This window comes from Mustela putorius, unplaced genomic scaffold (genome assembly GCF_011764305.1).
Source record: "Mustela putorius furo isolate JIRA1106 unplaced genomic scaffold, ASM1176430v1.1 tig00000127_pilon_pilon_pilon, whole genome shotgun sequence".
NCBI classification, from domain to species: Eukaryota; Metazoa; Chordata; class Mammalia; order Carnivora; family Mustelidae; genus Mustela; species Mustela putorius.
The window spans coordinates 7112742-7128361 of NW_025421288.1; the positions used below are offsets into that span (position 1 = coordinate 7112742).

General features: G+C 53.0%; 1 protein-coding gene across 2 annotated transcripts in view; it reads right to left on the bottom strand.

Annotated features, from left to right (window-relative positions):
- Positions 1-2638: 2638 nt before the first annotated feature.
- DDB1 (damage specific DNA binding protein 1) overlaps positions 2639-15620 on the bottom strand; it is a 38080-nt gene continuing 25098 nt past the window's right edge. For both annotated transcript variants that reach the window (XM_045063191.1, XM_045063189.1), the window contains exons 17-27: positions 15192-15287; positions 14971-15082; positions 13857-13980; positions 13356-13520; positions 12553-12647; positions 6322-6492; positions 5881-5990; positions 5468-5637; positions 5128-5230; positions 4032-4155; positions 2639-3441 (exon numbers count right to left, since the gene is read on the bottom strand). In XM_045063191.1, coding sequence (XP_044919126.1) covers positions 3358-3441; positions 4032-4155; positions 5128-5230; positions 5468-5637; positions 5881-5990; positions 6322-6492; positions 12553-12647; positions 13356-13520; positions 13857-13980; positions 14971-15082; positions 15192-15287 — 1354 coding nt within the window. In that variant the 3' untranslated portion in view covers positions 2639-3357. The remainder of the gene's footprint in view (positions 3442-4031; positions 4156-5127; positions 5231-5467; positions 5638-5880; positions 5991-6321; positions 6493-12552; positions 12648-13355; positions 13521-13856; positions 13981-14970; positions 15083-15191; positions 15288-15620) is intronic.

Here is a 15620-nt window from a genome sequence, read left to right on the forward strand (position 1 = left end):
TCAGGGGTGCCTGGGTGGCTCAGTGGGTTAAGCCCCTGCCTTCGGCTCAGGTCATGATCTCAGGGTCCTGGGATCAAGTCCCACATTGGGCCCTCTGCTCAGCGAAGAGCCTGCTTCCTCCTCTCTCGGCTTGACTCTGCCTGCCTCTCTGCCTGCTTGTGAACTCTGTCTGTCAAATAAATAAATAAAATTAAAAAAAAAAAAAAAAAGAATCTCCCTTCAGCTCAGGTCATCGTCCCAGGGTCCTGGGATCGAGCCCTATGTCGAGTTCCCAGCTTAGTGGGGGAAACTCTCTCAAATGAAAAAACCTTTACCCCCCCCCAAAGTATTTCAGTGTCCACATCATTGGGAATCTAGCCCTGATTTATTTAAGAATAGGGACGAACACGAGCCCTTCCTTCTCTTGAGCCCACAAAATCTTCCGCACCACTCTTTGTCTTTGTTACCTGGGTCACTACTCAATGTCGAACAGGTGCTCCTTCCTGATCCTAGAAGACACCCAGTGTTCAACACAACACGCTGGACAAATATTCTTTTTACACACCTGTCCCACCTCGTGCCATCCTCTCCCACACTCCAGCACCCCCTGGCACCTCCTCCCTGAACGCCACTACTCTCTGCCGCCGGACCCCCCGCCCCGCCCCATCCCAACCCCCCAGCTCACCTGGACTGTCTGCAAGGGTTTGCTCCATACTCAGTAAGCAGGGGGCATAGCTGAGATGCAACTTCATGCTTGAAGAAAATCCCCATTTTCCCTCAAGAACAGCCCAGGATGTTTAAGACTTAGTAAATTCCTACCGGTGAATTTCAGAAGAAACACCTTTCCTTTCCCTGGTTCCTTTCCACCTTACGGCTTTCACCTTCCTCCTCTTCCCATCAGCTTGCTTCTTTCGCTTAGTGTTTGCTCCTTTCTTGTTCGGTCTTTTGGTTAGACCCTGAGGCTTCTCAAAGTTTGAGCTCCGAGGGACTCTAACTTCATACTGTTCGTCTTCAAGGACTGCTCTAGGCATATCCTCTGGACTGCTCTAGGCATATCCTCTGGCCGCAGCTTCTCTGGGTTTCCTTCCCACTTCTGTGGCCTGTGGCTTCTCCGGAACAAAAGGGACCCTCTGCTGAGGGCAGAGGATCCAAGTTGTTGTTGGCTCCAGGAAGGCGGCCTCTGGCTTGTGACCCTTCCAAATGGTCATGTGATGAGTCAGTGTTTCTATTATTCTCCCCAAGGTCCATTCGTGCAGAGGCCTGAAGTGAGTAGCTCATGAGCGCCTACAAGGACCCATTCCAGCTGGCTGCAGCAAAGCTCCAAGGGCAACCTTTCACCCCTGGAGAGGTGATTAATGGTTTTTAGAGGGGATGTGGGAGTGTGGCAAGACAATGTCAGTTTCCAAAAGATTGCTGGAATTCAATCCTCGGTGAATATACCCAAGATTATAGGAAACAAAAAACTGCAAGGACTCCAGAGCTTCCAAAGTCAAGACTGAAGCCACGGGTAAGTAATAACGTGTAGCACGTCTCCATGGTGCAGGTCAGACCATGAAAAAGCACCAGAATCATCATCCCACCGCCTTCTCTTTCTGATCTTAGCACCTTATAGGCAATCCTCCATCTCGGATTAACATTTTAAAATAATCAATCTGGAGACCATTGCTTGCCTGCCCCATGAAAGCTGGTCTCTGGCATGGGGGCAGGCCTTTTCAATTCAAACCATGACTTGAAGAATTCAAATCACAGTGTTGAGTTTCAAGTTCAAACTGTGGTTTTTGAGATGATTTTTTTCTCTTGAAGACCCTTATCCCCCACCCTCAGAAATCCCAGAAGAGGATGGGGAAAAGAACAGTAAGGAAACACAAGGAATGCCTCCAAGGAAGGAAGCTTACTCCAGAAGACCCCCAAAGCAGAGATGCTTCCTGGCCCTTTCTCTTTTAAGCTAGAATCTCTCAAAACCACAGTTTGAACTTGAAACCACAATTTTCCTGACACCGTATCAAAGGCTGGTCTTAAAGGAGCCTGCCAATATGCCTAGGATCAACCCTACTCCCCACTATTGGGACAGAGCAGCCTTTATTCCCACTGGATCACTGGTGGAAATGTGGGCCCACTGAGCTGAAAGAAGACAGGCTCTGTTTGCTGGATAGAAGGGTGAACCCCAAATGTGTCCCACTCCTGTATTTTCAAACCAAAGGCGCCATAGGTTTACTTGATTAAACCAGAGAAAATAAAATCCGCCTCCAAAGAGCCTGTGGCAACAGGAAGCTGGGAGGTACACGAAGAGCCACTTGCCCTGGCCAAGCAGTGGCGCCTGGGGGCAAGCTGGCCAGGCGCTGTGCACACATCTCAAATGCCATCCGGAAAGGGAGCCCGAGCAACTCCCAGGCTTGGCAGGTCACTGACAGAGGCAACTGGGAACCACATGGTGGCTACAGAGTCAAGGGCAACCGCTGTATTTTGAAAACCCAACACCCATTATCCTTGGGATCCCACCAAAAATGATCACACAGCAAAGGAGACACACAGAGGTCACTTCACTACCTGAAAGGAGCTGTGGCAGCAGCCGCTGCCCTAAAGGAGGGAGACAACTGTGCCTGGACTGGGCACTGTGTGACTGGGAAGCTGGGCGGCAGGAAGTGGAGGCGAACAGAGCTTTCTTCTTAGACTCTACTTTATTTGGTAAAACTCAGAAACTAACAACCAATTCACGGCCCCCCACCTCCTTCCCTCTGAAGAAGGCAGTTCCCCAGAGACAAAAAGGCTACGGTGGCTTGGAAATCACCCACCATCTCCAGCTTTCAGACTCGGGCAGCTCACGGCCTGGTCAGGCCTCCAGACCCAAAGCTCTCAGGCAATAGAGAAAGCAAAAGGAAGCTCTCACTTCAGAGACAATGAACCCGTCCCGCCCCTCCCCCCCCCTACCCATAGCCTCCCCACACCCCAACCTAAATAAAAAGATAGCAGAGGACAATGCATGAGTGTAAGATACACACACACACACGCACGCACGCACGCACGCACAGCACACACACGGAGCTTCCTTTCAGCCCAAGAGCTGCAAAATCCCTCCCTGGAAGGAGGACAGCAGGCAACACCAATCAAGGCTTGGTGTCCAAAGTGATGGTTGGAATCCTCTGGGACTGGTAAAAATCCAGGGAGAAAATATTCCGCCTTCACCCCATTCCCAGGTCTCCAGTGAACTGGTTTTAGTTCAAAGAAATCCCCATTTTCACACAGGTAGACTGTGGCTTCTGGGATAGCTGGCGTAGGGAAAGGCTTCCCATGGCCGAGAAGACAATGGTGGGGGAGGGGAGCAGGGCAGGAGAGCAAAGCCTTCGGGGAGGGCCTGGGAAGGGGGCTCCCAGCCCTGGGCTAATGGATCCGCGTCAGCTCCTCCACAACCTTGATCAGGTCATCTGCGGTGGCCTCTCGCTTCATCCCGCTGCCATCATCATACTGCAAGGAGAAAAGGGGAGGGCTGTGAGGGCCACGAGTGCACTCTCCCTCACCAGGAGACGGGACAGTCACAGCAAGAGGCACCCGGCCCCACTACTGCCGTGACAAGGAGGAAGGGCTCATCAGAAACCCACACGCTCTCCTGAAAGGTACAAGTCAGCAAGGTCTACGGATGGCAAAGCTGATTGGGAGGCCACCACCTGGCATATGTTTCCCCACCTTCTAGGATGTCCCCCGAGGCACCAACTCCAGTGAGCAAGATCTCAAAACCCCCCACTGGAGAACTTCTCTTCCCGGCAGGATGCTGACCCGATTCCCGTGCCTCCTGTCTGCGGGCTGACAGGGACCCCACATGTGCCCATCACGCCCTCACTTCCGCAGCACAGGTCACACAGGGAAAGGTCCTAGTGCGGTGCCATGACCCTCAGATTCCACCTTCCTGCAGGGGAAGGAAACTACTCAGGAAGGCCGCCGCCAGCGCTGGGGGATCGAAGCGGAGCACTCGGTGCTCCGATGTTCTCCAGCACGGCCGGCCCCACCAAGGACTTGGGTCACAGGCACGGGGCCAAACACCACACCAGCTAGCTCACCTGTAGGTTTGCCACCACCTCCTGCATCTTGGGCCGGCTGATGTCCAGGAAACTCTCAATCAAGTCTCCATCAATGAAGCCCGTGGCGGGTTCTGTCTTTCGCTCAGTATGAAAAGATCTCCAGGTAGACAGGTGAGTTAAGGAATGGGCGGTATCCACCAACAGCCTTACTCTCGGTCACCCCCACCTCTGCCTAGACCATAGTCTAAAGCAAGCATCAGGACGGGAACAGGAAATAACATTTTCAACTAAAAATCACATTGCTTTTCGGACAGTCTGGAACTGGAAGACATTAGGTGAAATTATTACCCATTCTAATGATTCTCAACTGGGGTGATGTTCAAGACAATGTTTTTAATGCAGATCAGACCCTCCTTGGCATACAGCCTAGATGTACGTGGACATTTTCTACAAGTGCTCCAAGGCAGCCAGATGTGCCTGCCTGGGAAGAGCCCCGCTCCGGAGCCTAACCTGATCTTCACAGGTGTACAAACGGAGGCTTGCCCAGAGCCCCGCTGGTTGGCAGAAGCCAACACGTCAGCCTATCACCTCCCTCCCAGAGGAGAGCAGGAGCCCTCCCACCTCTGGCCTGGGGAGGACCCTTTCCATCTCCCGGAACGAGCAAATGTCCAGCAATACTTGGATCCTGGGTGTGCCAGCAGGGCTGATCCCCGGGCTTCTGGAGTTTCCGGCTTCACTTTCCCCCTCTTCTTCCACTGGCCTCTCTCACGAGGTTTCTCAGACAATGCTGTCCCCTACAGATCTCCAAAAGTATGTTCCTAACATGGTCATCTGAACTTCATGTCTGACATGTAAGGCCAGAGAAACCAGAGGCAGATGTATTTCAAGAACACCAGTCTACACTTCCGAGGAGAACCAGGTAAGCTGGGTGACCGTACACGAGGATTCCCGATACAATTCCACTAGTGGGTTTTAATTTTTTCCCCCCAAAAAAGTATATTTAAAAAACAGCACAAGAGCCTATTCCCCACAGGACACTAGTCAAGACATTTCCCAAAGGAACAGCAGTTTCCAGAAGCAGCTAAGGGTAAGGCAGCGCTCTGGCTGTGCTAGGACACGCCGCCGGGAAGGATATAAGGAGTGCTCGATCTTGCCCACGCTCTTGATGACTTTATTGAGTCGATTCTGCATGTCCAACAGGAGATTGTACCAGCTCTCGGACAGCGAGGTCACCAGCCCTGAAGCGGCAAAGGGAGCCGAGAGCTGCCGACAGCGGCAGGGCGCGGAGCCCGCAGCAGGCATCTTCTACCAAGGGCAGCCCGGGAAAGGAGCGCGAGGAGGGACGAGCTGGGGCAGCCTCTGCTAGTGAGCTCCGAGGTGCTCGGTTCGAGGGCCCAACCGCTCTCCGTCCCCCGGAAGGCTGGTCTGAGGACAGGGGCCTGCGGGGGAGGGCGCCCTGCAGGGGCCAACCTTACCAATCATGCCGTTGACTGTGCCAAAGAGCACCGAGCCCTGCGTGGGGGTGGAAGTCTCGCCCAGGTTCTGCATGACCAGAGAGCCGTGACAAAAGACGTTGACAAACTCGCCCAGGTGGAAGAGACCGACCTCCTGGAGGTGTTGCCGCTCCTCATCGGTGGTGGCAGCACTGAAAGGCGTGCGAGACACTCACTCCCCGCACCTCCCGGCCCCACCAGGAGGCCCCCACAAGGACCACTCCCCGAGGAGCCCACAGCGGCAGAGCCCGTCTGAGGGGCTGACGGTTGTGGCTCGGATTCGCTGGTGAAAGAACTCTACCCCGGTGAAGAGCAGCACCTATGCCCGAGAGAGGACCTCGTCACCGGACCCAGGGCCCCGCCCCCGCCCCACCAGTCCCGAAGCCCGCGCTCACCTATCCTTCTGACACACAAACAAGTTAAAGGCATTTTCGGCCCCCAGGAAATTGTCATCATCCAAGATCTCCACAGCACTCATCCAGTTAGGATTAAAGTCTCGAGCGATCTTAAAACAGATAAGGTACAACACGAAAATATAATCAGCGGTCGCCCGGAAGCCAAGATCCTGTCCCGCAGAAGACGCAGCCCATTTCACAACTGCCAGTCTACACGGATTCTACCCCCGACCTCCGGCCGGCACGCCCCATTTGGTTGCAGCTGCCCAGAAATGGCGCCCTACTCAGATTTATGCTGCGGGGAGGGGACCTCTGAAAATACCTCATCAACGCAGAGCGTTCGCTCCAGGGAAAAACCTTCTGCCCCCACTGGGCTTGATTACCCCTCACCACCAAAGAAACACTTGCAGGGACCACATCTGCCCCGATCCCCCCAACTACCTCTTCAAAGTTCCCCTCCATGGGCTTGTAGGCAAGCAGCAGCACTGAGCGCATCAGGTCGCCCACCAGGATGAAGTCGCCCTTGGTCTTCAGGTAGAGGGCCATGATGTTGTTGTAGTGATTGCACTCCGTGCGAAGCTCCTTTTCTGTTGTCCACTCATAAAGCCGCACCTGTGAAGGACATCTCATTTCTCTCAATCCAAGGGGTCAAGTGCTCTCGCACTGACCAATGTCCCCCTCCGCCACCCTCCATCTGTAGCACCACTTCCGAAAGCGCAGCATGGGGTGTGACATGGTTTGCTGCGGTACTGGTGTGGATATTTATTATTTGGGTATTATATATTTACGAAATATGAAAATAGAGCAAGAACGTCCAACTGGTAACACAAAGTTTCCCTTTACCTAAAAAATGAGTCAGCATGAAAATACTAAATAAACAGTGATGCATGTAATACTGAGGACAGGACAAAAGACGGTCTTCTCGTGACTGAAGGGTGATAACGGACCTGCAGAAATATTTCTGAAAAAAGAAGATCCACCTCCAGTTTCCTGATCAGAAAGGAACAAAATCACCTCGCAATGAACCGTCTTTTCTGAGCCCTTCTCAAAACATGCACTCCCAGAACATTCTGACGTGAGCCCAACGAGTAGAGAAAACGAAATGGAAATTCCAGCACAAACACTGTCAAATAACTAAAGGACTCTTCAAGCACTGGAGTCTGTGGCCACCAGACTCCACCAAAGGGTCCCCCTTCCCCATGCCTTCCTGTCTTGTCCCCTGCAATGCTTCTTCAGTTACGACCACACCTCCAAACGAAGGCAGATGCTTTACATCAGCAGACAGATATCCAGTCAGAGAAGACAGACTCAACTCCCTGGGAAGCCTACCCTGGCAGACCCTTCAGGATCCCAGTGGTCCCACCCATGGGGTCATGTCAGGCTCTGCACTCAGCGGGAAGACTCTCCCCCATCCCTCTCCCTCTGCCTCTCCCCCCGTTCACATGCACGCTCTCTCTCAAATGAATAAATCTTGAAAATAAACAAAAAGGGGGCGCCTGGGTGGCTCAGTGGGTTAAGCCTCTGCCTTCGGCTCAGGTCATGATCTCAGGGTCCTGGGATCCAGCCCCACATCAGGCTCTGTGCTCAGTGGGGAACCCGCCTCCCCCTCTTTCCGCCTGCCTCTCTGCCTACTTGTGATCTCTCTCCCAAATAAATAACATCTTTAAATAAATAAATAAACAAACAAACAAACAAAAGTGGGGTCATCTGGCTAGCACAGTCAGTTGAGCATCCAGCTCTTGGTTTCGGGTCCGGTGATAATCTCAGGGTTGAGGGATTGAGCCCAATGTCGGGCTCTGCACTTGGCACAGAGAATGCTTGGGATTCTCTCTCCCTCTTTCCTTTCCTGCTCGGATGCACAATGGGCACACACTCTGTCTCTCTCTCCCAAAAATAAATAAATCTTAAAAAAACAAAAACAAAAGCAAGCAAAAAACACACCTGAAATGTGGCTAGCCCAAATTGAGACATGGCTGTGCATGCAAAATATCAATCAGATTCTGAAGTCTATATGAAACATACCTACACATCATCTTCTAATAACTTCTGTATCGATCATATGTTGAAATAGTTTAGCTCTATTGGGTTAAATAAAATACATTCTGAGGGTGCCTGGGTGGCTCAGTTGTTAAGCGTCTGCCTTCGGTTCAGGTCATGATCGCGGGGTCCTGGGACTGAGCCCCACATCAGGCTCCCTGTTCAGTGGGAACCCTGCTTCTCCCTCTCCCACTCCCCCTGCTTGTGTTCCCTCTCTCGCTATCTCTGTGTCAAAAAATAAATCAAGGGCGCCTGGGTGGCTCAGTGGGTTAAGCCGCTGCCTTCGGCTCAGGTCATGATCTCAGGGTCCTGGGATCGAGTCCCGCATCGGGCTCTCTGCTCAGCGGAGAGCCTGCTTCCTTCTCTCTCTGGCTGCCTCTCCGTCTACTTGTGATTTCTCTCTGTCAAATTAATAAATAAAATCTTTAAAAAAAAAAAAAAAAAGTTTAAAAAAAAAATAAATCAAATATTTAAAAATATTTTTTAAATAAATAAATTCCTAAAATCAGTCTCATATGCTTCTTACTTTTATTCACGTGGCAACAAGAAAGTCTAGAATCACACCAATGGCCTAGACAGCTCCTGACCCAACCTCACACCCGGCCTTCCCAACTCCTGCACACAGGCTCTGCTCTCGCCGCCGCCACCACTCCCAGCCTAGCACAGTCCCTGGGCCGCCCCCATTCTCTAACTCAAGCGTGGCTCTTTCACAAGGACCACAGGCCCTCTCAGCTTCTCCTGGCCGCCGTCCCCGTACAGCTGGGACAAGAGGAAAGGCAGCCCTCCAAGAGCTTCCCGGCGGCCCTTTCTCACTTCCGCCTTGCCTCCTCCCCCACGTGCCAGTCCCGAAGCTCACGCCACAGACTGCCAGCACCGCCAGCCCCGAGCGGCCATGCACACCCTCACCCCACCACTCTCCTCCACACAACCTGTCATTCTTGGTGACTTCTACATTCACACAGAAGACCCAATACCAACCTCTCTTCTTCCTTGACCCCTCCTTGTCCCTGTGATATCTTGTCCACCCAGTGGTCACCCCTCAGAGCCTGTCATTAAAAATAACTCCAGAATCTGGTGTCCTCAGGTTCACCGTGTCTCAGGTACCCCGAGTGAGTCCCTCACCATAAACCTCACAGGTTCCCAACCCCATTGCCCTGTCTTGATCCTGCTCACCGGACCTAACCAGACTCTGGCATGAGGCTTGTCTTCGACAACAGCTGCGGAACAACAACAGAGCGCTCGAACTCCATGACCACTCATGGCAGTCACCTCCTTAGACTTCCTAATAACTGGATACTTCTTCTGGTCTGTTACACTCCAAGTCCTCAAACAAGGAGCCAAACCTCCCCGAACCTCTACTACCTCTGCTTCCACCCTTCCTCTCTGCTCCTTCAGAGTACGGACACAACCAGGAGACCTCCAGTGCTTCCACCGTCTGAGGCCCATGCAGTACTGGGTCCCACCTCCCACTGGTCTAATTCAGCAACACGGCTCCAGCACCTCCTAACGGACCACTCTCATCGGTTCAGAAGCGAACAACTCTCTTGTCCCGTCCAGTCACTCCCTCTCTTCTCCTTCATCGCGAAACTCCAGAGCGTTTTCTCACGCTCGCGGCCCTCTCCCGCCAGTCCTGAGCAAACCCTCTCCTAGCGCCATTCAAGCAAACGAGCTCTGGTCAAGGGCAGCACCACCTTCGCCGTTGCTAAAACCAGCGCCCGACTCTTAATTCTCAAGTCACCTGACTTCGGGCAGCGCTTGCCATCTACCAACTCCCCCCAGCTGAAATGCTTTCTTCCCACAGCTTTCAGAAGTTTTCTTTCTCAGTTCCTCTCCTACTTCAGTCGTCACCCCTTCTCTTTGGCACCCTCTTCCTCATCACTCATCATGACTTTTAAAAGCTCGAGGGTCCCAGGGCTCAGCCTTCCCATCCCTCCTCTGCCCGCTCTCAGCGCATGGGTGAGCTTAAGGCCACCCATCCAGACCGTTGCCATTCAACTCCGGGCCTTAACTGCTACCCTGCCAATCCCCAGCCCAGCCCTTACTTGGATTCCAGCCCTCTCATCCAGCGACCACCCTGACATCTTCGCTCCTCCTGACTACCGAAACGACTGACACATGTCCGAACTCAGACCTCTGGTTTCCCCACTGGGGAACGATGCATTTGATCTCTGACTCTGGTCCCTAACCCAGAGCTCCTAAACCCTTGTAACCTCCTACGGGTGAGCAGCATTTTACACTGAGCTCCTCAATCCCCTGGGATTCCCTGGGTGGTAGGAGTCCTTTGTTCTGATGAGGTGGCTCCCGGTGGTGCCTGGATAGTTCAGGATGTGGACTGTTCACCCCAATTAGAAGCCTGGACCCGGGGCACCTGGGTAGCTCAGTCATTAAGCATCTGTTTTCAGCTCAGATCATGATCCCAAGGTCCTGGGATTGAGGGCCGCATTGGGCTCCCTGCTCTGCAAGAAGCCTGCTTCTTCCTCTCCCACTCCCCCTGCTTCTGTTCCCTCTCTCTCTCTCTGTCTCTGTCAAATAAATAAAATCTTTAAAAAAAAAAAAAAAAGTCTGGATATGCTGGCGCTCCTCCCCATCCCCTGGGGAAGGCACAGGCCAGAGATTCAGTTAATGATCGATCAGGCCTCTGTGATGGCACCTCCATAAAAATCCCTCAAGTCCGGGTTCAGAGCGCGCCCAGGTTGGTGACACCCACACGCTGGGAGGAGGGCAGACCCCCGCTCCACGGGGAGAGACGCTTCTGCACTCAGGATCCCTGTGGCCCTCACACGATGTTCGTCTGGCTCTCCGCCAGTACCTGTTATGATAAGCCAGTAAATGTAAGTAAACGTTTCCTGGAGTTTTGGGAGTTGTGTCAGCAAGGTATCAAACCTGAGAGGGGGCTGGGGGAAGCCAACTTTGTAGCCATGCAGGACAGAGGCTTGGGCACCCCTGGCCCCCATTGCTCGGGATGGTGCCTGAGGCGGGGACAGTCCTATGGGACCCGAGCTCCAGGCAGCCAGGGTCAGAACGGAATTAAACTAGAGCACACTTAGTTGGTCTCAAGATTGGAAAACAGGTTGGTGTGGGGATAAAACCCCCACACATACGGCGTCACAAGTGTTTTGAGTAAAGAAACGTTTCCCTTTCCCTTCCAAACCTGCTCCACTTCATCTTACTCCATCAGCAAATGGCCACGCTGCCCTTCCTGTTGCTCAGACCAAATTCCTGGCCCGTTATTCCCCTCCTCACACCTCACCTCCGTGGCTCCCTGCTCCCAGCGACCAGCGGCTCCCAGCGACCAGCGGCTGCGGTCGACATGACCACCAGAACCCCACAGATGTCACCACCTCTGTCCTTGGGCCCCTCCAGCCTTTTGCAAGGTGTAAAGTGATCTTTCCAAGACCGAAGTCCAATCACATCCAAACATTTACTCAAACCCTCCAGAAGTTTCCATCATCCTCAGAGTAAAAACCAAAGTCCTTAAATGACCAGTGTCTCCAGTCGCCTGGCTGCCCGACTGACCTCCCCGCCCCCTCCAGCTCGCCCCCACGAAGACAGCAGGACCACTCCCACCTCAGGCTCCTTGCCCTTACGCTCTCCCAGACCCAGGCATGGCTTCTGCCTCCCCTCCCTCAGGAACCTGCCCAGAAGTCAGTCTATCAGCAAGAACCCTGACCCTGTGACAAAACAGCCATCCCCACCCTGCGCTCCTTCTGACGTTCCTCCAGTCCCTGCCCCGTTTTTATTTCTCACCATCTTGAGAACACATATATACTATTTGCTAGTAAGCTTGGAGCAAACAGTCCGTTTTCTTTGTCCATATTTGTCCTCTGCTAAACCAACATTTTTTTTTTTTTAGAGTTTATTTATTTGACAGACAGAGATCACAAGTAGGCAGAGAGGCAGAGGGAGATGGGGAAGCAGGCACCCCGCTGAGCAGAGAGCCCGATGCGGAGCTCTATCCCAGGACCCTGGGATCATGACCTGAGCCGAAGGCAGAGGCTTTAACCCACTGAGCCACCCAGGTGCCCCCTATACCAACATCTTAACAGTACCGGGCACACAAGCGTTCAACGAATAGGTTGTGAATAAATAAACAACTACTGGAAGGCCTCGATTTTAAGTACTTAATTGATGTTTTTTCACTCCCTGACTTCTCAGCACCTTGAATATCCCATGATGCACGGGGGAGCTCCAAGAGGGATTGTAAAACACCGTACTTCACAAACGTATCTATGGAACTTTTAAAAAGTTTTTCCAAGGGAGGTGGAGTCACAGCAGAGAAGCAGACTCTATGGGACCAGTATTTCAGGGGCATACGTGGGATAGCATGGTTTGGCTCACCTTATTTCACACGGATCAGTCACCCACCACCACATATTTGGAAGTACAGGGGCTGTCCGTGGCCCTCACCCTCTCCTCAGTGCCCACAGCACTTAGGGTCTGATTCTCAGGGGGAGGTTCCCGTAACCAAGGCTAACATCTGGACCAACGTGAGCTCCCCGGACTCCCAGCTCTACCCTCCATTCCCGGAACTCTTAAAATCTGACACGCAGGTGGCCTCAGGGAACATAAAGGAGACATATTCTTTAGACAACGGTGTGCAACCTGGGCTGTGATACCGAATGCCATGGACCTCACCGTGCTGTTGATGCTGGCTAACAGCTTCCCGTTAAATTCCACCATGGAGTACACGGCTCCCTTCACTTCCTTCTCGGCCACAGTCTGTAGTTTTCCTGAGGGGAGAAAGATAGACTCAGAGTCTCCTTTATGAACCCACACTTCAACTCATCAGAAGAATCCTGATTTTCCCTCTGGCTCAAATTCCTGCTCCCAAACCACGCCTGTGAATGCAGGAAGTAGAGAGCGTCCACTGCGGTTAACCTCCACCACAACTATGAGCCCCGATAGAACGCGCCACACTGCAGACTGTGTCCAAGGTCTGCCTCCCCCCCAAACACTGCAGATCTAACTCTCAAGATGGAGACCGAATTCCATCTTGGCCATCTGAGCCGAGATCTGGGGGCTGACAGCAAGTCCTTGGAACCATCTTGCACAGGGGAAAAGAGCAGAGACAGGAACACGAAGTGCTAAAGCTGGAAAGAGGACCTACGTGGCGGAGCAACCAAGTGGAAAGCAAATCTAAGATTCCTGTGATCCTGGCCACCAGAATCTCTTACCGACCGTTCACCTCTCCCATCGTCTTCCTTTCAAAGCGTAGAAAAGGAAGAAACACAAGCCAGATTTTACTCCTGTGTCTGCTCACTCCCCTCCCCCTGAACTCATTGAGCCCGTCCACAGCTTGAGTGGAAGAACAGGAAGTCTCTCGTCACAGCAGTTACGCCCAGGCTCTTCTACTGCTTAACTAAAGCTCTGAAGCCAAAACGGTCTGTTATTTTCCCAGAATTCCAGATCTCTCAAAGCCGGGGATGGTGCCCACCTACCATCGGAATACTGAAAGACCACGATGCGACCCTGCTTGGGCTCCGCCTCTTCGGGATACACCATGGCCGTGCCCACGATGAAGTACGTGTTGGGGTCTTTGCCCAGCTTGCAGGAGACCAGGCTGAGGGCATATTCATTCTGCAGAAACTGGTGGGCATGAAGCACTGGAAGGAGAGCCAGAGGCATGACCGGCTGTTAAGCTGCACGCACACGTAACCCTGAATTCCAGGGGTGCCCCAGCCTGGGCCCAAGCACGGGGTGGGTGGTGCTGGGACCCCAGCTCCTACTGTTCCCACCTCCCCAGACTATTAGGCCTTCACCGGCCCTCACCAGCCCACACCACAGGAGGGGACCCCACACCCTGGATTCCCGGCCAACCCGGGGCTCCCGCCCTCCTTTTGACTCTGCCTAGAATGGTCTGTCAGAAGGTCTATCCAACTGTGGAATCTATCAGAGCCCAGAACAGGCGCTTCAGAAAGGACGAAGGAGCTCGTCTGCACCTTCGAAGGTGTGCTGGTCAATGATGAGGAGGTTGTGCACCTCCACCTCCTCTCCGAAGGAGGTCTCGTGCGGCGCCGTGCTGCTGGAGAACAGCTTGCTGGAGCTGACGCTGCTGGACAGGGCCTGAGCAGAGAACACACACAGCCCCGCTCAGAGGCACACCAGGTGTAGGGAGCATCTGGGCGAAGGGGCCGCCAGAGTGCGGGACAGAAGCCAAGTCTGAATGAGGAAAACTTGAGGCTGACAGCTCAAAGGGAGCCTCGAGAACAGAGAGCTTTGGAGGACAGAGCCCGGGGACTGAGGACCAGGAGCCAACTTCTGCATGAAATTCACATAGCAGCCCAAAACAGAAGCAGCGAAGGGCTACTAATGGCCGCTAAAACAGGGATGCCAAGTCAGTCAAACAAAGCGAATGAGGAACTAAGGCAACCTGACAAGGGGAGAGACTCCACCTCTCGCAATGGGAAGAGCAGGGAGCGCGTGAATTAAACAGGAAAGTGCAGACTACGCGTTCTCCGTTAAGGAAAAAAGTCCCATCACACGCGTTTGGGAGCAAGAAAAGCAAAGAACACGTGAGGTCAGACCATTGGCTACCATCTCCATCGAGTCTACTCTATGGGGCTGCAGACTGCCTTACCACCCTCCGCATTCCACAGATAAGGAACTTGAAGTGTAGACTTGCCCAAGGTCACAGACCTAGCAATAAACCTTGAAGCCAGTCCTGTCAGACTCTAAACCCCACCTCTTACCGATAACATTATGCTGACCCCAGTTACGCATACCCTACAAAGCGTCCAAATTGATGATGAAAGAGAATTTTTCATCCTGTGAGGCTACGGAGTAGCAGACTCACTCACTGCCACACTTATCCCAGACTCTTCCCAACCCTCCAAAGAGGGGACCCAACTCCAGCTCCATAAACACTTGCCTGTGTTTACAGATAAAGTGTGACTGGAACCCAACTATCCTACCTGTTGTCTGCAGCCACTTTTGTGATGGCCAATCGGAGTAGCTGTTCCCATACAGTGGACAAAGCCATACCTATCACATGACCCTTTCCAGAGTGTTTGCCAGCCCTGCTCTAACGCCATCTTCCTTCATCCGTGCCCTCACCTGGGTGCTGGCACTGGGCCTCAGGGCCGTGGTGCCGCCACTCGTGTCCTGGACTTCGATACGGCTGGAGAGGACCCCGAAGCACTGGGACACTTCCTGATAGCAGATCTTCCTGGGGAACAAGTGTGGACAGTGCCACTCAGAACTGGTCTGAGAGGGGAAGCACCCTCCACACACACCCAGATCACCGCGCTCTGCAGCCCTCCTCCCCTGGCCCTCACCTGGGAGACTCATAGAGGGGAACCGTGCGGATATGCAGCTTCTGGATCTCGTCAATGGTGCCAATGGTGAGGGTGCTGTTGTTGGCCAGTGCCAGGCTGGAAAGAAGGGTCTGGGTTTAGACTGAGTAGACCCAAGGAAGGAAAGGATTCTACAAGGCAACTCCATAAGGGGAAGAAAAACAAGGCAGAATTACACTAGCTTCCTCCATGCGATGGCTCTCAACTTCCGACTCCTTGCTGAAAAGGGTCCTGATGCCTGGTCCACTGCCACCCCCCACCTTATTTAACAGGTCTGAGCGAGCCTCAACTGAGATTTTTAACTGCTTTCCGTTTAATGCTCATCCTAGCATTAGAATCTAGAACGAGTCTCAAGTCACCACCTGCATCACAACGAGGAGTGCTCATTTAAGGGGACAGCTCCCCCAACAG